This window comes from Alligator mississippiensis, chromosome 4 (genome assembly GCF_030867095.1).
Source record: "Alligator mississippiensis isolate rAllMis1 chromosome 4, rAllMis1, whole genome shotgun sequence".
NCBI classification, from domain to species: Eukaryota; Metazoa; Chordata; order Crocodylia; family Alligatoridae; genus Alligator; species Alligator mississippiensis.
In genome coordinates this window covers 166,480,433-166,504,388 of record NC_081827.1, presented here as the reverse complement: position 1 = coordinate 166,504,388, position 23,956 = coordinate 166,480,433, and the positions used below count along the sequence as shown (strand labels likewise).

At 46.0% G+C, this 23,956-nt stretch overlaps 1 protein-coding gene across 5 annotated transcripts in view; it reads left to right on the top strand.

Annotated features, from left to right (window-relative positions):
* MLLT6 (MLLT6, PHD finger containing) overlaps window positions 1-23,956 on the top strand; it is a 94,409-nt gene that overhangs the window by 6,055 nt on the left and 64,398 nt on the right. For 3 of the 5 annotated variants that reach the window (XM_014603631.3, XM_019482563.2, XM_019482561.2), the window contains exons 3-7: window positions 6,523-6,577; window positions 11,354-11,463; window positions 12,138-12,241; window positions 13,040-13,133; window positions 18,177-18,284. In XM_014603631.3, coding sequence (XP_014459117.1) covers window positions 6,523-6,577; window positions 11,354-11,463; window positions 12,138-12,241; window positions 13,040-13,133; window positions 18,177-18,284 — 471 coding nt within the window. The remainder of the gene's footprint in view (window positions 1-6,522; window positions 6,578-11,353; window positions 11,464-12,137; window positions 12,242-13,039; window positions 13,134-18,176; window positions 18,285-23,956) is intronic. The other 2 variants (XM_019482562.2, XM_019482564.2) reach the window with 2 other exon arrangements.

The window sequence follows — 23,956 nt, the reverse complement described above, 5'->3', positions numbered from 1 at the left end:
CCAGTTGAAATTAAATTAGCACAAACCCATCTGAGGACACACTTATATTGGTTTAAAACTAGTTACATCAATTTAGCTTGTCCTTGTAAATAGTAACAAGTTAACCCAATACAAAACAGATTTAAACCAATTTAAGCATCAACATACAACATTTAATTTGTTTGATTAAATCAGTGAGAAAATTGTACTCATTTAACTTTGGAGAAGTGACCCCAGGAATGAATTTACGTTGTACTAGTGACCCTGCATTGACTTCTCTTGCAAGCACTCTTACAAGTACATAAACAAGCTAACACAAGGTAAATCCAGGTTTGACTTTACAGTGTGCAGCTATGTTGTGATAACTGTTCACGTGCATGCCCTTAGTCCATGATAAATGAAAGTGAATTTAAGGGGGGCAAGGTATCTCATATTTACTGCTAACACACTGTAATTTTACACCCTGGCTTACCTTGTGTTACCTTGTTCTTGTGGCCTTATCCTAGGAATTAGTTTAAGCTGAAATAAGAATGTCTGCACAGGAGCTTACACTGGGTTAATTAAATGCATTTAAAAAACAATTTAACTGCTGTGACTTTTATGTGTAGAGAAGTCCTGCACAAACAAATGTCCACACTGCCTTTTGGACTGGAGTAACTAAATTTTAAATCACATATTTCATGAACCGAAGTAGATGACCCTTTAATATGTATCTGTATAGTACCTAGTACAACAGTGCCCCCAATTCCAAGTGGGGCTGACATAAACTACTGCAATGCAAATAATAACTCTACTTGTTTTACTGATGGATACACAGAAATGAAGTGACTTGGCAAAGGTGAATAAGTGGAAGAATTATGTATAAAAGTTATGCCTCCTGGCTTGCATTAGCTCATACCCCTGTTAGAACTGGCAGTGCGAACAAGACCAGACTCTCAGACCCCAGGTCTGAGCACTGAGAAATGCTGTTTTCTGTGGTAAAGCAGATGAAATATGCCTCAGGGTGGTTTAACATCATGCAAATTATTTCTTAGCAGAGGGTCAGACAGGAATGGTAATTCTGATTTCATGTCCCTCCTCCGCCCCCAGTGCAGAAGAAAGGAAGCTCTGCTATGTTCGTTACAATTCAAACAATGTCTAAGCTGAAATAATGCATGCACACACAAGTCCTCCTCACCTGTGCTTCTTGCAAGGATTGTAATATTTCAGCAGCAGAATATGCCCTTCAACCCGCCTTCCAGACATCAAGAGGACAAAGGCCCTGCAGGTGGTTCCTCATTTGACTCGCTTTCAGTGAAATCTGTTAGACAATGCGTGGTGGGCTTCAGCGATGCCATTCTGTCGTGTGACATTCCACCATAATAACTGGACAGTAATAATCTTCCTTCCTCGGAAGAGCTGGGGATGATTTCCTATCCAAATCCTTCACCTTTTGAGTTAGACTTCAGCAGTCATAGCAACAGATGCACAGATGGGTAAATACTTAGAAAGAGTCTAGTCCTTTGATGTAGGAAACAGTATGGTCAGAACAAGGGAACTGAGTCAGCTCTTACGACTTGTATGCCTAGCTCTGAGTCACTTTACCCACTGCAAAGCCTGGTGGGTAAGTTAGTCTACCAAGACTCAGAGGAAAAGGCTTTGTTACACTTCTAAGGTGCCACTGCATCTATCCATCGGCTGCCCCAGCTGTAAAAAGAGACGTATCTGTTTGTGGAAAGTGCTTTTACAGCCTGAGATGAAAAATGCTATTCTACCTGTGCAAAGTATTGTTTTCCCAGTGGCAGGATGCATTGGCATTCATATCTCACTGACAGTGGCTGGCACTCTCAGCTGAACTTCACTGAGAAATAACAGTCTAATCGTACATTGTGTTTAATCAGTTTTCTTCATAATATACTATTTTCCTCATATGTGAATATCAAAGCACTTCACAACATTGACTTAATCAAAAACCTGAATGAGGTAAATATTAATACTTCTGCTTTACAAGGGAACCTTGGCCAAGGAAATAGTTTGACACTTTCCCAGTGTTTTACAACTAAGGTTACCTGAATCCCACACCTCTGCTTTGTCAGCTAGATTCCACTTCCTCTCCGGGAAGAAAACCCAGAAGTTTCCCAGTCACTGAGTTTAACCACAAGGTTATATAGCCCTGTTCAAGGGAAGAAAAACAGAAGTCCTACCTTCTGTTTTAATCAACAGGCACTTCTCTTCTCCCAGAGCTAGAAAGAGAACTCAGGAGACTAGACTAGACCATATAGGTTGAATAAAAGGAAAAGGTATTGTTAATCCCTGCTCCTAACCCTCTCCTCAAATGCTCAGGTCTCTAAAGGATGCTGTGGACATTATTGTACTTACAGTAAGCAACTGAAAACCCATCCACTTTGTAATCAAATTGTCTAGGAAGCCCAGCGAGCTGCAATGGCCAGAGGGCACTCATGTGAGGGGATCATGTGAAGGCTTTAGCTGTCTTTTAGAAGCAGGGCTATTAAAAGTCTTGTGTGGGGCCTACAGAGCTGTTAACCCCTCTTGTTACCATCAGAGCTTTGCTAATCGCGTGGTGGGAGAGCTGCTTTGATCTGAGGGGCTGGGGGGAGAGTGGAGGGGCCTTTTCAAGTGCAAATTTCTTAGTACAGTGCTGTAGTTAACCCCGTTCTTCTTCTATCTTGGCTTTGCCAGGCTTTCCGCAGGAATCCTGGGACCAAACTCTACAGTGCCCTAGCAGTCTGGGCCTAGTAAACAGCTATGTGGAAATGCAGCCTATGGCTATTCATATACCAGATCAACATCCACTGGCAATGGTATATTTGCAGTGGGGACACTAATTGCTGAGGGAGTTGGCCTGTTTCTTATTTCTAATTATTTGCTATAATTTCACATGGATTTAGTAAGGTCAAAAGCCCTAGGGACTCAATTCTCCTGTTTGTCTAAAGCACACGTACAGTGTAAGCAAGAGCAGCAAGAGCTACCTGTATTTTATTATTTTTGTTACAGTAGTGCCTGAGGGTTGAAATCAGAGATCCGGATCTTCAAGTTGCTAGGTGCTATGCAAACCCATAACACAAGTAATAGTTATGTTGTAGGGACCAATTCAAAGTGGGTGCAAAACACAAAGCCAACCAGAATGGCAGCAACATGCACCTAGTTGCTGTGGTGCAAAAGACAATGCTACGTGCATGGTAATAGCAATGGAGAATCAGGCTTTAGGAGTTTATCTACCAGTATAGCTACCCTGTTACAAACCCCTAGTGCTGACATAGCCTGCACTGATGCTACATGACTTGCATCTTATTAGAAGTGGGCTAAACTGCCATGGTTCAGATTGCGTTGTATTAATGTAAACTGTGTCTACACTGTGGCAAAATCCCAACGGAGAAGAGACCTCAGGCCTGTTCTAGCAGCACTACCCCAGGGGGCCGAGAGGAGTTCAGTATTTATGCATGCTTCAACAGTGGCAGTTTTTGCTGAGGGCTCTAATACAAGGCAAATTACAAAGTGTTATGATGAATTGTGTAGCTCAGGACACCTGCTCCATAGAGCAGTGAATCACTAGAGCTGGGTAAATACAACAAATGCAAACAAACAAGAATCTCGTATCCATGAATACTCACTGGGGTGCAACCCACTGGTTCATTTTGAGAGCATCCAGAACTAGAGCTGCACAAACATTTTCTGTTGAAACAGTTTTGTTAAAAAATGTCTTTTTTACAAAATGGACAATTTCCCCAAAGCCGTCTGTTTGCAGGGATATTGTCTGAGTTTTAGTATTTCTGCCAAAGCCCGATAAATTAATCAACAAAAATGAGAGATACTTTTCATTTTCATTTACATTGTAATGAGGAAAAAGAAAATTCTCATCTGGCTTGGTCTGTGACCCCTCTTCACAAACATGAGAGCAAGCCAGGAAGACTGTTCCCTATCAGGAAAAGAGTCACGAACACAAATGAAGGCACCTAAATGTCCAGGCCAGAACCATGTTCATAACCTTTTTGAAAGCTCTTTGTGGACCTCGGATCATCCAGCCATGGAGCAGGGAAAGTAACATGTGACCTATGTGTCCAGCCATGTGATACAAATAATCAGATACAAATAGCCAGGGGTAGAAATGAGTGTGGAAAAAGAATGAATACCTGGACTCACCTTGGGTGGGATGCTCGAGCAAATGCTGTGTGCCTGGTGGGAGGCAGGGGATGCTTGAGCAAATGCTGTGTGCCTGAGGCAGGCTGCATTGTGGAAAAGGCATTTGCTCCCGTTGTCCGGTGTGGCCATTGCTTTCAGCCCTATGAGGGTGTGCATTGGTGAGCAAATCTCTGATCCCTCATGGCTACTTTTCTTGCTGTGTGGCAGGGGAGGGGTTTGGGCAGGTCTCCCCTCCCTTGCCAGCCTGACAGCATTTCCTTGACAGCTCTTCTGCTCGTGGGGGGTTGCTGATCCCCATCCCCTCACACTCTCTTTTGCCCTAGTGCCCTCATTAGTGGGATTCCTTTTTCTGCTTCCCTGAAGAGGGAGAGACAGGCAGAGATGTGAAGCTGGCCCAGGAAGTCTGTCGAGTCTGTGGGGAGGATGGAGCTGACAGCTGGGGCTTGTGTCTGGGAGTGGTGTGGAAACAGCTCAGGGCAGAGGCATTCTTCTGCTGTCCCCCATGGCAATTCCTCTCGCTGAGACTGGGGCTGTTGAGCCAGGCTCTGCTTTCCTTATAAACTAACCCACATTATCACAAGGGCTCAGGGTGGGGGGCTTTCCTCTGCTGCTCTGTTGCTCTCCGGGGTGATCCATCCTCTTCCATTTGGGCTGTCCTTTGTCCCAACACTGTCCCCAGCAGCCTGGTTCCTCCTCCTCCTTCTTCAGGGATGTACAGCGGACTAGGAAGGCCATCAAAGCAGTTGCAAGGAGGGAATTGGTGGCTGGGGCCCATGCCTGGGAGTGCTGAGTGGATGGCCCAAGCCTCTTTTCTGCTACCCTCTCAGCCCGTCCTTTCACTAGCTGTTGGGCTGGGCTCGGTGCCCCTCGCCACAAATTTGTATTACTGCTGGGGCTGGGGTCTTTACAAAGCAGTTCTTCCACTTCTGGGGGGAGGTTTCTCTGTTCCCTTTCCTTTAAGCTCATTTCACTCTCGAGGCCATCCCCATTTTACTGTTCCCCCAAGCACAAAGAGTTGTGAAGAGCAGACCCAGAAAAGAGAGCACAACTCATCCAGGGGTATCCTGGGCTCACCCCCTGAGGTGCCACAGTGATCAGCTAGGGGAAAAGAGGGAGAAAGGAGCAGGTAACAGCCACTGGGCCAGTTGCAAGTGCAGGGTAGGGCTTGCTCTTCTCTTCTTTTGCATCCGGGTTTGAGTCCTATTCTTGACACCACCCTACAAGAAGGGTGAAATTCAGCCCTGTGGTAAGAACATAAAGTGTAAGCACTATTTACAGGGGTGTCGACCCCAAGCACTCAAACCGTGTGTCAGACCCTCCAAAATTGTAATATTGCTTTTAAAATATTATTATTATTATTATTATTATTAATGATGATGATGACTTGGGCCTCTTGCTTTTTGCTTTCTGAGTTATGTTTTCCAGTTTTTCTTCACTGTCCCAAAAGCTAACCACTGATATTAAAAAAAAACAAACAAACAAAAAACAATAAATACATATAATCCTCTGACTCCAAAAGGTGGGGCGTTAAGATAGACACCATATCTCAGGATGCTCCTGATAAAAACAAAGCAAGACAAAGCATGAGTTGGTCATGCTGATGTACTGGAACTAGAACGAAATTCTAGCACAAAAGGGATGATGTGTGTATAACTTCAGCCCAGTGGGAATTGAGTGACACGTTGGCTTTCTACTCAGGCATGAATTTAACCAGTGAAAATGCTCAAAGCAATGACTGCTGAGAGCGTTTTGCAAGTAATGTGCAGCTGGGAAATAGCATCATAACAGCCGTTATATTTATACAAATAATTTGTGATAATTCATGAATAGAAAAAGGAGCAAGATTATTTGAATGAATTGTTCTCTGTGGATGGTTTTGCATGCCTTTGAGCTGGGAGCAACCAAATTCATTTCACATGGCCCACCAAGAAATAACTTGTGATGACTACTGACTGAGGTTGGACCAACAACCAAAAAAGACCGTATCATCTGTGCTATCTTTTTTCTGCCAACCATGTTATCATAGCTGAGGCAGAAGAAAAGTGACCGTGAGTTAAATCCTCAGCCTAAATCCTCAGTATAAATCACCATAGGACTCACTGAAGTCAACTAGAACCTCACTCATTTACATCAATTGGGCATCTGGGTCCTAATCCTAATGGTTTAAGGGACTTCCTGGGTGTAACTGCAGCAGTGGTAGTGCAGACACAATAGTATCTGTCTCTGCTGTGGAGTAGCCTCCTGACCCTTACCATTTGCTGTCCTTTCCTCCCTCTATCTCCCAGAAAGAACTAAAAAAACACTATTCCTGTAATCCAGCTGTGCACTAAATGAGATCACTTCTGTTTCCAGCCTCTGTTCCTGAGAATCATTCTAACGTTGTTGTTTCTGCTTGATTTCAAGAGATGTGAGCTGTGTCCTCACAAAGATGGAGCCCTAAAACGGACTGACAATGGAGGTAAGCACCCCTGCCTAGAGCAAGCAGCCTGTTCACTCGTGACTTGCTTGCTAGGATTACAGCAGCAACTGTTCCAGAGTAATGGTTAAGGGAACAGAAATTACTGTATCCATTGTTCATGGCAATGGCTGGTTCTCCAGAAGAACAAGAGAGACTTCTTCCCTTTCCCACAACACCTCATCTTGTATTATTTTTTAAGTGTAATTCTGTTGCCTAGATATTTCTTTTCTTAACCTCAGGCTGGTATTGAACCTTAAGCGTGAGGGTTTGCTTTCATAAGCTTTGTCCTAGCTGCTGTCACTGGAGAGGCTGCTATTGTTCATATAAATAAACACACAACTTACTAAGCTATTCTTTTGCACAGTGTGATGGTGAGTTCCAAAATACAAGGTCTCAATATTGTACTGGAGAGAAGGGCTGCCCAGTAGAGTTAAGAGGGGAGTTTATTCTCTGCAAGCTGTATAGTCCTCACTTTCTGTCCTGAGACTTCTGGCAAGGTAGCCAGCTGATGGTGAGACAGGAAGATCTCTATGGATAGGAAAGGATCTTAGGAAAGCAGGGGTGGATAGAGACCTGGCTAGTGATACTGGAGATCTGGAGCTCTGTTCTAAGCTCTGCCATTGGGCTACTGCATGACCTTGAGCACTTAGTTTCTCCACCTATAAAATGGGGAAGATGACCTTTGTAAAGCTGTTTGAGATAAGATATCCTTTGTAAAGTAGTTGAATAATATCTGGATATTATTAGTGGCTGTTCTGATGGTGGTCCAACCTGGACATTTGTCCTCTAGGAACTGGACTGAGATCCTGCAACTCATAAGCATCTCTAGAACACATTATCCACATCTCAGTGCCCTTTGAACTGCCGGTTCAGAGTCTCCTGGGGAAATTCACTGCCCTGAGCTTTGGGCTGCAGAAGCCATGAGAAAATCAAGGCTGGGAAAAGGCAATGACAATAACAAAGGAACAGAAACCAAGCAAACAGCTGTTCATTCTGGCAGCAGAGACATCTGGCAGGAGGGTCAGTGCCAGTCCCAGAGCTGACCTGTCCAAAGCATGGGGAGAGTAGGTCTTGCCCCAGACACAGCTAGTCCTTAACAAACTGGATTAACAATGATAGCTCCGGCTGATGCAAATCAGGAAGGTTGGGTAGTGCCTGTGCTGGTCTTTGTAAACCTCAGAGTGAGAGAAAAAGAGAAGCCAAGAGCCCTGCACCAGAGAAAGCTGTTTCACTCTGCTGCGTTTTTCTCCTCTCTCACCAGCTCTTGCTGCCTTGCAACTTGGTTTTAGTTACTACAGCTTGCAGCCAGTAGTGCAATCAGTTCTACAGTTTGATCAACAGCTTTCCAAAACTTCTTAATTTTATTGCAGTGCTCTTGTGCTTTCACCCATTGCACAGTCCTTCACTCACCCCAACATATGTGGAGTCAGGTCAAAGTGGGGGAGCTTTGCTTTAATGTGTTTCCAGTTTAGAAAGGAAGCTCATGAGAGCCCCTGAGCTGCAGAGAAAGGACACTGCAGGTTGTAGGAGCACCAATTAGAGCTCGTTAAAACTAACTGCCCTGCCACAATGCTAAGGGCTTGACTGCAACAGCTAGAGTTCTATGTTGGGGGATCTTATTATAATAACTTGCATAGATTTCGTAGACATTAGGGTTGGAAAGGACCTCGGAAGATCGAGTCTAGCCCCCTGCCCCAGGGGCAGGAAGTCAGCTGGGGCAAAGGATCCCAGCAAGATAAACACCCAAATGTCTCTTAAAGGAGTCCAGAGTAGGTGCTTGCATCACCTCTGGAGGCAGTCTGTTCCAGGGCTTTGGAGCTCAAACAGTAAAGTTCTTCCTTATGTCCAGCTTGAAACGGTCTTGGAGGAGTTTGTGACTGTTTGACCTTGTCATCCCTTGGGGCGCTCTGGTGAATAGTCATTCCCCCAGATCCTGGTGAACATGCCTTATATACTTATAGGCAGCCACCAGGTCCCCCCCAAGCCTGCGCTTTTCCAGGCTTAAAAGTCCCATCGCTCTCAGCCTCTCATCATGAGGCCTGTTCTCCTGCCCTCTGATCATGCACGTGGCTCTCCTCTGGACTCTCAAGCTTCTCAACATCCTTTTTAAATTGTGGAGCCCAGAATTGGATGCAGTACTCCAGCTGCGGCCTCACCAAGGCCAAGTACAGCAGGAGGATGACATCCTGAGATTTGCTTGAGAAGCATCTATGGATGCAAACCAGAGTTTTGCTCGCTTTACCAGCTGCGACGTTGCATTGGTGGCTCATATTCATCTTGTGGTCAATCATGACCCCAAGTCCCTTTCAGCCGTGGTGCTAGCAAGCATAGCACTGCCAAGCCTATAAGCATGCTGCAGGGTTTTTTCCCAAGGTGGAGTACCTTGCATTTTTTGGTGTTGAACATCATCAGGTTTTCATCCACCTATTTTCTGAGCCTGTTTAGGTCGGCCTGGATCACCATCCTGTCCTCAGGTGTGGACACTCTACCTCAAAGTTTGGTGTCATCAGCAAACTTGGCCAGTCTGCTTCTAATGCCAATGTCTACATCATTAATAAAGACGTTAAAGAGTATAGGCCCAAGGATGGGGGCCCCACTGGTCATGGTGCACCACAATGATTTACTTCCATCTATTACCACTCTTTGGGTCCAACCTCAGAGCCAGTTCCCCAGTCATCGGACTGTGATGTAGCCAAGGCCGCAGTTGGCCAGTTTTTCCATGAAGAGATCATGGCACACCAGATCAAAGGCTTTTTAAAAATCAAGATATATGACATCAATCCCTTCTCCCTTGTCCAGGTGTTATGTCACCTGGTCATAGAAGAAGATAAGATTGGTCAGGTAAGACCTACCCACAGCAAACCCATGCTGGCTATCCCTCAGGATGTTGCCATCAGCCAGCTTGTCAAGAATGGTCTCTTTGATAATTTTTTCCAAGATCTTCCCTGGGATAGAGATCAGGCTGATGGGTCTGTAGTTCCCCGGATCTACTTTCCTCCCTTTCTTGAAGACAGGCACCACATTGGCCTTCTTCCAATCTTTGGGCACTTCACCTGAGCACCAGGAGCTCTCAAAGATCCGTGACAGTGGCTGAGCTATGATGCCTGCCAGCTCCTTAAGTACCCTGGGGTGTAAACTGTCAGGGCTGGCTGACTTAAAGGTGTCCAGTCTCTCAAGATGTTCCTTCACATGGTCAACGCTGATGTAGGGTAACAATTCTCCTTTACCCTGGCCATCCTTTACCATACTGAGCAGGGCGGTCCCTTGGGGCTAGTGAAAAACTGATGCAAAATACCCATTAAGCAGGTTGGCTTTTTCCTGGGCATTGTTTGTCAGTTGTCCCATTTGGTTTAGCAGGGGTCCAATGTTACTTGCTTTTCCACCATCTCCCAACATATCTAAAAAAGGACTTTTTATTGCCTTTGATATGTGTAGCCAGTTGGAGTTCAGTCGCAGCCTTGGATTTCCTGGTTCACTCCCTACAGGTCCAGACCAGTGCAGAGTACTCCTCCTTTGAGGTGGTTCCAGTCTTCCATCCTTTACAGGTCTTTCTTTTTAGACGCAGGAGGTCCATAAATTCCCTGCAGAGCCAAGGGGGCTGCTGTGCCCTTTTGCTGCCTTTCCTCCAAGATGAGATAGACATTGCTTGTGCTTTCAGGATCACTCCTTTGAGGATCAGCTACTCATCCTGAACTCCCCTCCCCTTTGGGTCATTGTCCCTTAGGGCCTCACCAACAAGTCTCCTGAGCTTGTCAAATTCAGCTTTCCTGAAGTCGAGGACTTCAGCATCGCTGACTGACTTGTCAGCTTTACGGTGGATAATGAAAGTGATTGGCTCATGGTCACTGTCTCCCAGCTTCCCTTCAATTGTTAGGTCGCTGACTAGATCATCCCCCATTGCCAGTACCAGGTTGAGCAGCGCTTTGCCTCTTGTCAGTCCATAGACTTCTTGAGTCAGATAGAGCTCATCCATGCATGTGAGGAAGCTTTGTGACCGTTTGGATTTGGCTGAGTGCTCTTCCTATGAGATGTCTAGGTAGTCGAAGTAGTCTAATTCATGATAGTCCCATTCCAAGCATGTTATTATGTGGTTTGGTTTGGCCTGTGCAGATACTGTTATAAGCATGTTACTGGTCATCATTGCAGCCATGCTACTGACATTGCTGTAAGATCATTCTGTAATAACAGAGTTGTTTCATCCACTCAGGTGAAACTTTGCTGTCTCCTACCAAGAGTCCCACCTCCCCATGGGCCCTAAATGGAAATTCTGCATCTGGTTTGGAAAGTTCTGTGTTTCCCAATTCATTCAGACCTTAATCAATGTGGAGTTGCTGAAATAGAGCCTTCTACCAGGCTCCCATAGCAGCCTGATAATTATAGTAAGGGACTTTCCTCCAAACCTGTCCCATCAGTATTTTACTGAGAGTGATCCTTCTCCCTGGAAACTCATGGCTCTGGCTGGGTCAGATCCTGAGTTATTTGTTTGTTCACATTTAAAAATCTTCTTTTCCCAGAAATCTTTACCCCTCCTTATTTAAAATCTAAATGTGGTGTCTGGCTGGCTGGCTAGCGACTATCATCACAGGATCTGAGTTTCCAACAAAATTATGAGAATCAGTGTTTCAAGCCTAGCATGTGATTAAATCCTTTCCCTTCCCTGCCTATCCCCTCTATCCTTGAGTCCATCCTAGCACCCATCTACTGTTCTGCTTGGGTCTACACATTTTCTGACTACCTGCTGTGATTTTTATCTCACCATCCCATTCATCTCCCCAGGCTGGGCCCATGTCGTCTGTGCTTTGTACATCCCTGAGGTGCAGTTTGCCAATGTGCTGACCATGGAGCCAATTGTCCTGCAGTACGTGCCCCATGACCGCTTCAACAAGGTGAGGCTGCCTCTTCTTCCCTCCACCCCAAATGCCATCCCCTTACCCACTGATGACCTTCCTGTCTTCTCATCTTCCCACTATTTCTGGCACGTTTGAGGTTTATATCAAGGTATATTGTTTCCTTTAGAGACACATGAAAAAGTGGAGTCCTTTTCTTACAAGTTACCCTGATCTCCTCTCTGGCTTACACGACTGGGCCACTTGTGTATGTCCTTGGATTCCCATTACACCCAACTCATCCTTCCAAAGAGAACATCCCGCCTTGTGATACATATAGGTTCTTAGACAGGGTGCCCCCACTTTAGTTTGAACCACGTGGTATTGGAGGGAGGAAGAGAATGACAATTGGCCCACGCCTGCCCCCTATTTTGTGGGCCTGTAGGAATGAAGTTTCATCTGCCTCCTGCAGTATAAGAGTAGGTGTCATGGAGAAGTGTGCATGTATGCTGAGGGTGGGGAATGAGGCTATCTTTGACCTGGATGTTATGGAGGTCTGTGGGGCTGAGGCTGAATTGAAAACTGAAATAAACCAAGTTCTAGCCTCACAATAAGTGATGTGCTGCTTTGCTGCATGCAGATTAGTTTGTGGGGCATGAGGAGAGCCTACCTCTGGCTGCCCACTGTGTGGCCCCATTGGAGTAAACTCACAGCTCACCACTTCCTTTTTGCAGACTTGCTATATCTGTGAAGAACAGGGCAGGGAGAGCAAAGCAGCCTCTGGGGCCTGCATGACCTGCAATCGACATGGCTGCCGGCAAGCCTTCCACGTCACCTGGTGAGTCCCTTACAGCATTTCCTCAATGACGCCCCCGGCTACTGTTTTCACTAGCACAACTTCGGTGCTATCCTTGGCAGGAGACAAAGGCCCATTGCAAGAGGAGCTGGGCAAATTGCACTGACTTTATCTTATGTGGGTGGAATACTTCTGCCATCCATTGGACATGGAGGGAATTCCCTTGGGGTGGCAAGCTCTTGCAGACAGAGGTCTTCCCAGGGCAGGTGTTGTGAGCAGTGGGGCTGTCTCTAGGACTGGGTGAAATCCAAGGACAAACCAGCTGGCTCACAGCCTAGGAATGTACTTACACAAGCACAGCACATCCAAGAGCATAATGTGAATGATGTTATTTTTAAAGTCTGGTACCTTGCGCACCCTCAAAGCCAAAAAACAATGCTATTTATCACAGGAAGGCTGGGATTACCAGCTGTGTATTGGCGACAGCATGGGGTTCTTGCTCAGGAGATGTGTCCCCATGGAATAATTACTAGTTGCTTAGCCCCGTGCTAAAAACAAGAATCACAGGTGGAGCAGCTAGAAAATTTCAAAGATTTCAATTAATTTTTTTGCATTTGTTTTAGACCAGTTTTCTGGTGTGAGTGTAATTTTTCTAAAATGTCTAATTTTGGTGAAAACTTTTCCACAATTTTTTTTCCCAACTCTCTCTAACACAAACTGTTTATCAGAGAGGCAGGGTTACCCTGAGCACTCCAAGCACCCCAGGCCCGTGTTCCCCTGATGAAATCTGAGAAGACAAGGCATGTAGTCTGGCTGAGGTTTCTGATGTTTGTGTTTCAGTGCCCAGATGGCTGGCCTCTTGTGTGAAGAGGAAGTCCTGGAGGTTGACAATGTCAAATATTGTGGCTACTGCAAGTATCACTTCAATAAAATGGTGAGTCCTTCTGTCCTGCTAGCGGTACTTACTCCTGTGTTAAAGGGGGTAAGGCTTCCTCCTGCATCCTCCTGAGATCTGGGCATGAAAGAGATCCCCAAAACTTATAGATGAGAACCGTAATCTGTGCCATCTGATCTCCAGTTCTTCAATGCCAACAGTGCTAACCAGAGCCTAGGAGTAGCTGTTATCCCTGAAAGCCAGACAGTCAGCTAAGAAAAATTATATAGGCAAGGAAGGGGATAGACAGAGGGTCATGATATGAAAGAGAATGTCAGAGAGCTCTTGATCATTTTGAATGAATTCAGATCAGGAGAGCCTAATGAACTTCTTCCCAAGGTACTGAGGGAGCTGGGAGAAGAGATCTCAGAGCCCTGGGCATTATATTTACCAAGTCATGGGAGAAAGCTGGGGTTCCAGAGGTTTGGAAAAGGGCTAAAATAGTGCCTTTCTTTAAAAAAAAGGCAGAAATGAGGACCTGTAGAATTATGGACTGGCTCGCCAAACATAATACTAGATAAGTGCTGGAGCAAATCATAAAGAAGCTGACATAAGCATCCAGAGGAGGAAAGGCTGTTCATGAGCAACAAGCATAGATTTGCCAAGAACAAATTGTGCCAAAAAAATTGATCTTCTTCTTTGTCAAAGCAACTAGTTGGGTAGATGAAAGGAATGAAGTAGGCACAGTGTACTTGGATTTCAGTAAGGATTTGAATGAGTCCCATACAACCTTTTCATAAACAAATAGACTAAATGTGGGCTAGACAAAACTACTGCAAGGTGGATAGTCAACTGGCTTAATAGCTGTAAGGAAAGGGTAATTATACATGGATCCATATTAAAATGTTAGGAGGTTTCAAGTGGAGTCCCACAAGGGTCTGTCCTGAGCCTGGTGCTGTTCAGCATGTTTAATAATTATTTGGATGCTGGAATAGAGAGCTTCCTGAGCAAATTTGCAGATGGCACAAAACTGGAAAGTTTTGCAAAGACACTGGAGGACAGAACTAGAATTCAGAAGGACCCTGATAGTTTGGATAGCTGGACTAGAGCAAAAGGATAAGTTCAGTGCTGACAAATGCAAAATGTTATACTTTGGGAAGAATAATCCAAAACACAGATATAGAATGAGTGACATGATTGGATGGCAGTACTGTGGCGATAGATCTTGGGGCTTTAGTGGATCAGAAACTCAACTTGATTCCACGGTGTGATGCAGCAGTAAAAAAGGGGGCTGTGTCAGCAGGAGTATTAGGTGTAAGACATGGGAATGTTAGTGCCCCTGGGAATGACACTCTAATCCAGGGGTCAGCAACCCCCAGCACGCGTGCTGAGCATGGCACGCAAAGCCATTTTGCTCGGCATACCACTGCCAGCCCGGGCTCCAAGCAGCTGCTGCCAGCCATGGAGCCCAGGCTGATCCAGCAGGCCAGGAGGCTGCAAACAGCTGCTCCGGGCTCTGGCATGTCGGCACTCCGGCACCTTCCAAGGTAGACATTGTGTTTCTTTCATCACTCCATCCAAAAAATGTTGCCTACCCCTGCTCTAGTCAGTTTGGTTAGGTCTCATCTAAAGTACTGTGTGCAATTCTGGGCTCTGCATTTTAAAAAGGACATGGAGAAGTTAGAGATGGTCCAAAGGTGGGTGACAAAAAGCCAAAGGTTTTGGAAGGCAAGCCATATGAGGAGAAGTTGAGAGAAATAAGCTTATGCGGCTGGTGAAAAAGGTAATTAAGCAGGAACACAATAGCTATCTTCAGATATCTGCAAGGCTGCCACAAAGAAGAGGGAGAATGCCTTTTCTCTCTTACTGCAGAAAGTAGGATGCATAGCAGTGACTTGATATTACAGATTTAGGTTGGATATCAGGAGAAAATATTGTCACTGTTAGAACAATGAGGCAGTGGAATAGACTGCCTGGGGATGTTGTGGAATGTCGTTTACTGGACATTTTCAAGAAGAGATCAGATAAGCATTGGTCAGGGATTATTTAGGAGTAGCATTGCTTGAAGTGTGCTGTGAAAGGCCACCATTAGATGCTCAGGAGACCTCACACATGCATCAGAAACTGGTGAGGATCATGCTCAGCAGCATGAGAATGAAGCATAGCTCAACAGCTGGCTTGGTTATGAAATGAAATTAAAGAGCTGGAACAAGTTTATGGAGGAAATGGGATGGCAGAAAAAGGAGTTGTGACTCTCTAGTTTGGGTTTGGGATTCATGGAATTGTGTTTGTGGTCTGCAGGTTGCAGTGTAGAGTGGAAAGTGTTTGGTTTCCCCATAATTCTGGGTTGTGCTGGTTGCCACATGAGGCTAAAAAGAATTTTTTCCCCTCCTGTTGCTACAGGTGTCAGGGCAGAGGTACAGCAGGGCAGCTCCATGCCTGGGTTAGCAGCTGTGCACAGGAAAACACTGGCTGTCATGGTGCCATTGACAGTGGCATGTACAGCCACTGCTGTAGTGGCTGCTGTTTTTGCGCTCTCCCCTCCTCTCCCCCACCGCTAAAAGTAGCACCCAGGGCAGTTGCCCCAGTGGTCCCCCTCAGTTACACTACTATGTCATGGGGAGGAGGTTTAACCTTCTCCATAAACATTGGGTGTCAGATGCAGCCAAGGCTGGGGACTTTGATGAAAGTGCGCTGAAGCGCCTGCTGGGACTGAAAAAAACCCTAGAGGTTCCTGACTAGAGGGTCTTGCTTCTCCATCCAGAGTCAGACCAATTGCCACAAAGGGGATCAGGAAGGAATTTTACCCTGCAGTCAAATTGGCATCAACTGTAGAGGGTTTTGCTTTTCTGGTGGGGGGCATTATCCCCTTCCCTGGAGCTCTCAAGTGTTTTTCAAAAATGATTTCCTGTCCTTGCAGTGGCAAGACATGGACGAGTGCCCTTGCACCCCTACTTTACCTGTGGCGAGTTAGGGTGTCCATGATGTTTTGGAGCAATATGCTTGATAACTGTGGAGGAGGGTTGCTTGAGCAGTTTTAAGACTAGATTGGTCAAACATTTCTATGCGGCAGTTTAGATGGGAATGGTACTGCCTTAAGCAGGGGATTGGACGGGGTGACCTCCTGAGGTCCATTCCAGCTCTACTTTTCCAGGATTCAATGATTTCATTAGCATCTTTAATTCTTTTAAGCAGCTACAGATCCCTCATCCTGGCCTCCTGCTCAGGCCTCTGTGCACCGCTCTGGGTGGGACTGTAAATGAGCCTCAAGGGACCAAGAGAAAATTTTCCAGATGCATAAACCTCTTAGAGCTGATGTAAGCAGCCCAACACTGCTCCTGATGTGCAGCACAGCTCTGGGACCAGGAAGGATAGTAACCAGAGCGCTGCGGGGGTGCAGGGCTGTAATGCAGCCTTCAGGCTATAGGAGCACAGCCTTAACTTTTGCCCTTCACAGCAGCCCAGAGGTTATACAAAGCCACCTGGGAGATGCAGGACAGTGAGTCTGGTGGTGATATATGTATGGATGCACATAAGCACACACAGACACACACAGTCCCAGGAAAATGGGGAAGGAGAACCAGGATGGTGCCTGGTATTTAGGGGGGATGTGGGGTGAGGAGAAGGGAGCTCTCCCTCCTCTCTGCTTAGACACAGGGCACAAAGTCAGAAGAGGGTTCCTTTTTCTGCACTGTCACAATTTGCATATACTCCTTCTCTCCACCACTGCTGAAGAGGAAACCTGATCCTTTCACTACATCTTTTACCTCTCAGTGGCTCCTTTGTTTGCTGGCTTTTCCCAGTCCCCTTCCCACTTATCAGAGCTGCCACATTCAGTGAGTAAGGTGTTCAGCCCTCTCCCCAAAGTCAAACCAGAGATTGTGTTCTCTGCTTGGCTATTTCCCGTGATTACCCAGGACAGCTATGGTCCTATATCTTGTTTGTTGATGCACAAAGCAGTAATACCTCCCCTCACAAGGATCTGAGCACGGCCTGCCTCACCCGCTGCCCTACCCAAGAGTATTGACCATGCTTAGGGCAGTGCTTAAACCACAGGCTTTGGGTCTGGAGCTAGAACCTAAACAATAGTGCTCAGGAGAGGCTAGCAGGGTCTGTCTTGTGATGTGTCCAACCTTGTGGCAGTCCAGGGTGGTGTAAATTATGTCAAAGTATTGCTGCTGGTAGAATTTGCCTCCTCATCTATACCATTCTCACAATGCTCCACCCACAGGCTGGGTCTAGCCCCTCCTGTTTCCTGATACACTTCTTTGTGCATTGGCCATTTAATATATACGAACTGAGTCATCTCCTTTTAAAAGTTTGTGAGCCCTCTAGCGCTCACTGTGTTCTACACTTTGGAAACCAGACAGAGCAGCAGCAGGCATGGGTGACTGGGCTTTTCATGTTGTTTGTATTTAGTAAACATGGTTATTGGGACCCAGTGCCCCATGCAGTTTGTTCTGACCCTGATTGCTGTGGAAACAGGAAAAAATGTACAACAGGACTTCGGGCGGGGGAGGGATTCAAAATGGGAAACTGAGAGGGGAAAGACTGTCTGTCTGAACAGATGGAGAACTGTTGGGCAGGAAAGGGGATATAAGGGAAAGCTTGTTAATCCCCTGTCTCCATTCAGCATGCCCAGGGGGTTGGCTCTAGAGATTATCATGTGCATTTGTAATCTTTTTTCTAGTGAAAAGGTAATGTGCACTATCCTCCATACCATGGCCTGTCCGGCCTCTGGGAGGGCTTCCCCCCATAGGGAAGTTAGTGTGCAGTAAGAGTGAGTGTGAGTACACACTGCAGTACCTACTTAGCACTAATTCTCCAGGTGGACACACTTAACATGCCCCAGGCACCTTTGTGTGAGGGAGCATAGTTGTATTTGAAAGTGAAGTAAGCTACCTCACCCTTATGCACACTAAGAGTGTCCCCACAGGAGACATGCAAAGAACTAGGGCATTGGTTTACTGCACAGTAACCTCTTGTAGACATGCCCATAGTCTTAATTTTGCAGTAGTGGTGAAGCCCCAGCCTCATAGGCACTGTTTCTCCTTTCTTTTTTGTCTGTTTTCCATCTCTGCTTCCTATCCCCACTTCTCTCAGAAGACATCACGTCACTCCGGAGGTAGCTCCTTCATTTCTGGGAGAAGGAGCCAGTCTGCATCACCCACTCAGGAGAAGCACATGTCCCACCATGAGAGGCCAAAGAAGGTAACGTTTACCCAAGGTGTCTTTGTGCAGTGAGAGCATAAAAGCAGGCTCATATAAGAGCTGGGAGGAGGGTAAGAGTCTATGCAGAATGCAGGAATCCTGTCTGATGTGTCATTGCGATGCAAAGGTGTTCACAGCTGGAGATTTGAACATTGAAGTGTATTTTCAAATGGACCTCTGAAAACATGTCCATCAATTATAGAAGCTAAACCATGCATTCATGCTAAGTGCTCAATTTGCATGTACAAGGTGGACCCATGCCATGTGACACTCTTACAAAACGTACGCTACATTCCCCTCTCTATCTAGTAGTTGATGCTCACTGAGGATAGCAGCTTGTTACAAAAACAAGCGAGGGTGTTACTCCTTCAGCACATGTGACAGAAGTCTGGGCTATGATGTTGAATGAAGCGGGTTTGAGTACTAGAGGTTGTTATTCTTGCTGATTTGGGAAATTCAGTTTTAAAGAGATATTGGGTAATATTTCCCTGATTATAGGGAAAGGGCTTTATTAGCCAGATTGAAAACAGTCGCATGGATCCTGCTTGCACTTTAAATCTAACCATGAAAGTATCTCATTCTGGTCAAATGACATCATACTCCATGTCCTCCTGGAATTATATTTATTTAACATAGCTGGTACAATGGACATCTCAAAATCCCTGCAATAGTACAGGGCATATTAACAGGTACAGCAAGGGTCACAATAAACCAGCTGGCTCAAGTGACTTGGCATCCTAAAGAAGAAACCTGAATAGATGCCCTGGCTCAGTCTGGGATGCACTGTCCAGTTTAAAAGAGCCTGCGATGAATAAAATTGGGAAGCCCTGATGCCTAAAGGTTATTGTCCAAAATATTTGTTACAAATGAAGCTACCTAAAACATCAGGCTTATAAGGATCAAAGATCTGTTGACACTCCCCAGTCAAGAAATAATGCGCTTGGTGTTTCAGCCATAAGTGTAACTATTGGTGAGATAACAAACCCTTTGTCACCCCATTGATGCAACTCTCTCAGAACCAAGTATTGCTGCAATACAGCCCCTCGACACTCTGTCCACAGCAATGGAGTGGACTGTGAGCCTACTACAGAGAAAAGGTTACTTTCTAGCTGGCTACACCAATATGTTTCTCAGACTTAGTGGGCCATATTCTGCTCTTTGATTTTTATGGTATAAACCCAGAGTGATTCCACTGAAGTCACTTCAGATTTACACCAGTATAACTGAAAGCAGAGTTTAGTTAATTACTTAATGCAGCTAAAGATCCTATTGTCAACTGGCATGTGGACTGCTGAAATCTTGCCCAAAGTAGGTGGCTTTCTAGGTTTTATTTTATCTTGTTTTAATTCTGTGCCCCTCCAAGAATTTAATAAACCAACTCACATCCAGTGTGGATCAATCATCATGACCAAAATCTAAAATAACCTGGGGGCTCTTGGGTGATTTCTGTAGAATGAGCTTGGTGGGTCTTCCTCTGAGCAGGGATTTCTACCTCACAGAAGCAATATGGCCACAGTTAACACCGACTGGCTTGCTTTCTGAATAGCTCAGCCAAGAAGGCAGGGACTGATTGGCCCATGGGTACCTCTTCCCTTTTCCATATGAAAAAGGCTGCTGCTGATCTGGGCTGAGACACACCATCTGGTGTGACAGGTGCATGTGGGGAAATTTGCCCATGTCATACCTCTGGGGTATCAACCTCACCTTGTGCCTCAGGCTGGATTCAGATGGCCAGATCCAGCTTGGGGTATGGGTCAGCAGCAGACAACACAATGGCAGTGGGGCAAGCAGGCATGGGCCAGTCAGCTGCAGGATGAGAAAGAAATGTGTTGCCACAGTCCTTGCTCAGCTCCTGGCTGCCAACAGACATGTCCACTGGGGCCTCAGGCCACTGAATTTTGTGATAGACCCTGCCCACTGCTAACCATGCCCGTCAATTCATTGGCCCACTGGTAGCCCAGCAAGCCAGCTGGAGTAGCTCCACAGCATGGATCTGACCTCTGGGCCATATGTTTGACCCACTTTCTGCCACCATCCCTGATCTATAATCAAACAAAGGAGACGTTGGTTCCCAAGGTTTCCGTATAAATTCATGTTCACCTTGTGGCTGATACCAAGTCTGTAAATTTGCTATGGTAGACAAGGCTAAAATATATGGAGGAGTATTTACTCCTCTGATTTGTATTCAGCTTCTAGGAGGAGAGGAAGAAGAGGAGGTAGAGAGAGAGAGAAAGAGTGCCTGTGTCATGTATAGAGAAAGAGAGAAAAAGAGCTTGGCACAAGGTAAACCTCTGTAATGGAACAAGCTATTTTTAGCTAGCAACCAGCCAGAGGGGAAGGGGGAGGGAGAGGGGGACAGGATCAGTATGATTGAGGGGAGCTTTGGAGAGCTCAGCTGTGATTATAACTGACAGACTGTGCGAGGCCAAGGCTTGGGACTGTAAGAAGGTTTCTATATTTACGCAGATTTTGGCAGCGGGAACAGGGGAGGGGGCAGGGGGGGAATCACAGCCATGTGACTAGCAGGTATGAGTTTAGGAGGTCTGTCTGTAAGCTAAAGCTAGAAAAAAGGTCAGCGCCTGAGGGGAAGCAAGAAGAGAAGGAGTGCATCTTTATAGGCATTTCGGTCAGCATCTGGGCTCCTCATCAACATAGATGTAACTCAGACCCATAATTTCTGCCTGGCCTCCAGCACTGGAGGATCAGCATTATGTTTGTGCAGTGCCTAACCTAACCCATGGGTACCCGTATCTGGATCTGGGACTCCTGCATGATACTCCAGTTCAGAGATAGTAATAGTCGTCATCTTCCGTTTACAGCTAGGGAAGTAGACACAGAGAAGTTGAAGTGCAAGCTGCTTTTTGGGAAGGGAGGGCAGGGGAAGAAGCGGTTGTTGGAGGCAGGAGAATGAATGACCTGACCCTGCAAGGTGGCAAGTGCCCTCAACTCCACTGAAGCCCATGGGAGTCATGGGTACTCAGCAACTCACAGGTCTAGGCCCCATTAGTTGCTGAGGTACAGGGATGCCAGGATGGCTGAGGAACACAGGCTGTGCATCTGCCTCAGCCTCTCAGAGGTAACCTAAAGGGTTGATTAAAAGCCATCAGTCCCCAGATCTTCTTGTGGGAAGGGTCTAGTAGAGATCAGGGAGAAGGCATTCAGGATTCTTGGGTTCCCTTGCTGCTTCTACACAAGACCTTGAACAAGGTCACTACATCTCCCATCTCCCTTTCTGAGTCTGTTTTACTACTTGGGATGTGAGAGTTGCAAGAGTGAGCTCCTCTTTGCTCCCACTCCCTGTCCCACTCTCCTCCTGAGGGAGCATTGAAAGACTGGATTCATATCAGTAAAGCTTTTGAACAGCCTCAGATGAAAGGGGTCAAGATGGTAATACTGATATATTTTTGTGTACTGATAAAGAGCTTCTGGTATCCTGCCCTTCTGTCTGGCATTCAGGAGAAGATTTCTAGCCCTGCTAGAGATGGGGTCATTCTTTGTAGCTATCTTTCTCAGTTTTTTACATTGCCATCCATCACCGTAGCATCTGAATGCCTTCCATGTAAAACTGAAAGCAGTACCTAAGTCCCTGGTGGACTTCCCACTGCTGCTAAGTTTTTGCTCAGTGATGTGGTGGCTCCATTCCCTTGCCCAATTTTAACTTAGGAGGAGGAGCCTGTATAGTAAAGACTCTAGTGAAATGCCCAAAGCAAGCCCTTGCTTTCATCAAATCTTATACCTTTGTCAACACATGCTACATGCATATGGGAGGAAGTCATGCTACTACTGTGTGACATCCCAGCATAAAAACACAACCTTGTTCTGGTGTCACATTGCTATGCTATGCTCACTGTCCCACGAAGGTGTGATGAACCCCTGTAGATTAGTGCCTTTCCTAGTAAGGTTGCAGCAGGAGGAGACAACTTTGTGGCTTTCTCTTGAGTCAAAATTAGTTCCCTTTCTGCCATGGTTTCAGATCTTGGATAGGTCAATTCTACCTACAAATACTTGGCCAAATTCATTACTGGTATATTTCCACTGGAACCAGCGGGCCTCAGTCAAGTTATATGAAAAGTGGGTTTTGTCCACTAAATACAGAGTAATTCTTATAGATGCAGACTTTGAAAGAGGGATCTTTTCAATGGTGCATGGTCTTTGTAGACCACACGGAGCATTTCAGAGTCAATGGGCTTTGCAGGCCATCCTGGGACAAAACCATACTTCCTGTTTACACTCATTTGCTGTGCAACAGACTGCCACTTTTCCACCCTATAGATGGCAGCATTTCAGTAGAGCTGTATGTGCATATGACCCTCCTAAGGTCCTTAAGTAGGACCCAAGGCTGTAGATACTTACCATTGTGCATCATGCTTCAACTCACTGTAGGAAAGGGGGGAGGTGTGGCAGAGCATTCGAGGCATCTTGCTGCAACTCCAGGAGTGTGAGTTTGATCCTTACGTAGGACTTATGCCAAAAACTGTCCCTGTTGTAATTGCAGGGGTTTAGGTTGTAGCCGTGTTGGTTTAAGGATATAGGCAGACAAGGTTCCTTGGGTGAATTTGATATCTTTTATTAGACCAACCCAAATGGTTGGAGAATAGTTGTTAAGCAAGCTTTCGGGTTCAAAAACCCTTCGTCAGGCTAAGGACGCTGCAGCAGTTGCTGCGTGCTCTTCCTGGATGGAGTGAAAAGTAAAGAAGCCAGGGGCTGGGCTGGGCTGGGGAGTCAGTTGCCAGGCAGATTGTAATGTATCAAAAATCCAATGTCTATGTTTAGTCCCTGATCTCTAGTATCCAGCAGGTTGATGAAATGGAGCTCATAGGCTCATCTCTGGGATGTGTTGTGTAAATTTCCCTTGAGGATCAGGACTGAGAGATTGGAGAGAGAGTGGCCCTCCTGTGAGAAATGTACCCCCACCGGTAATTGGGTGTTTCTGTCTTTGATGGATTTCCGGTGTGCGTTCATTCTGGTGCGCAGTTGTTGTCTGGTCTCTCCTACATATCTTCCATCAGGGCATTTGGTGCATTGAATGAGGTATACTACATTCTTGGAGGTGCAGCTGTAAGATCCTGGGATGCTGATGGCTCTGTTGTGGGGTGTAGTAATAGTGGAGGTGGTGGAGATGTGGGGGCAGGTTTTGCATTTCTTGTCATGGCACGGTCTGGATCCTTTTGGTGTGTTCTGGGGCTGAGGAAGTTTGCTTCTTGTGATGAGGTTGGCGAGGTTTGGTGCTTGTCTTAAGGCTAGGATGGGTGGCTCTGGGAAGATTTTTTTAAGACTAGGGTCTTTTTCTAATATGGGTTGCAATTTTTTGAGGATTTTCCATATAGGTTCAAGGGATGGGTGATAGGTCATAACCAGCGGTGTGCAATTTGTGGGTGTTTTTCTTCTGTACTGCAGCAGTTCTTCACGTGGTATCCAGGTGGCTCTTTCAAACGTGCGATCTTCCTCTCTGGAGGAGTGTCCTTGCTGGGTGAAAGCCTTTTTCAGATTGGTGAGGTGGCAATCCCGGGTGTTCTCTTCAGTACAGATGCGGTGGTATCTGAGGGCTTGGCTGTATATCACAGCTTTTTTGTTGTGTTTTGGGTGATTGCTGGTTTTGTGCAGATATGTGTGTTGGTCTGTGGGTTTCTTGTATACTGTGGTCTGTATTTTACCCTTCTGGATACTGATCC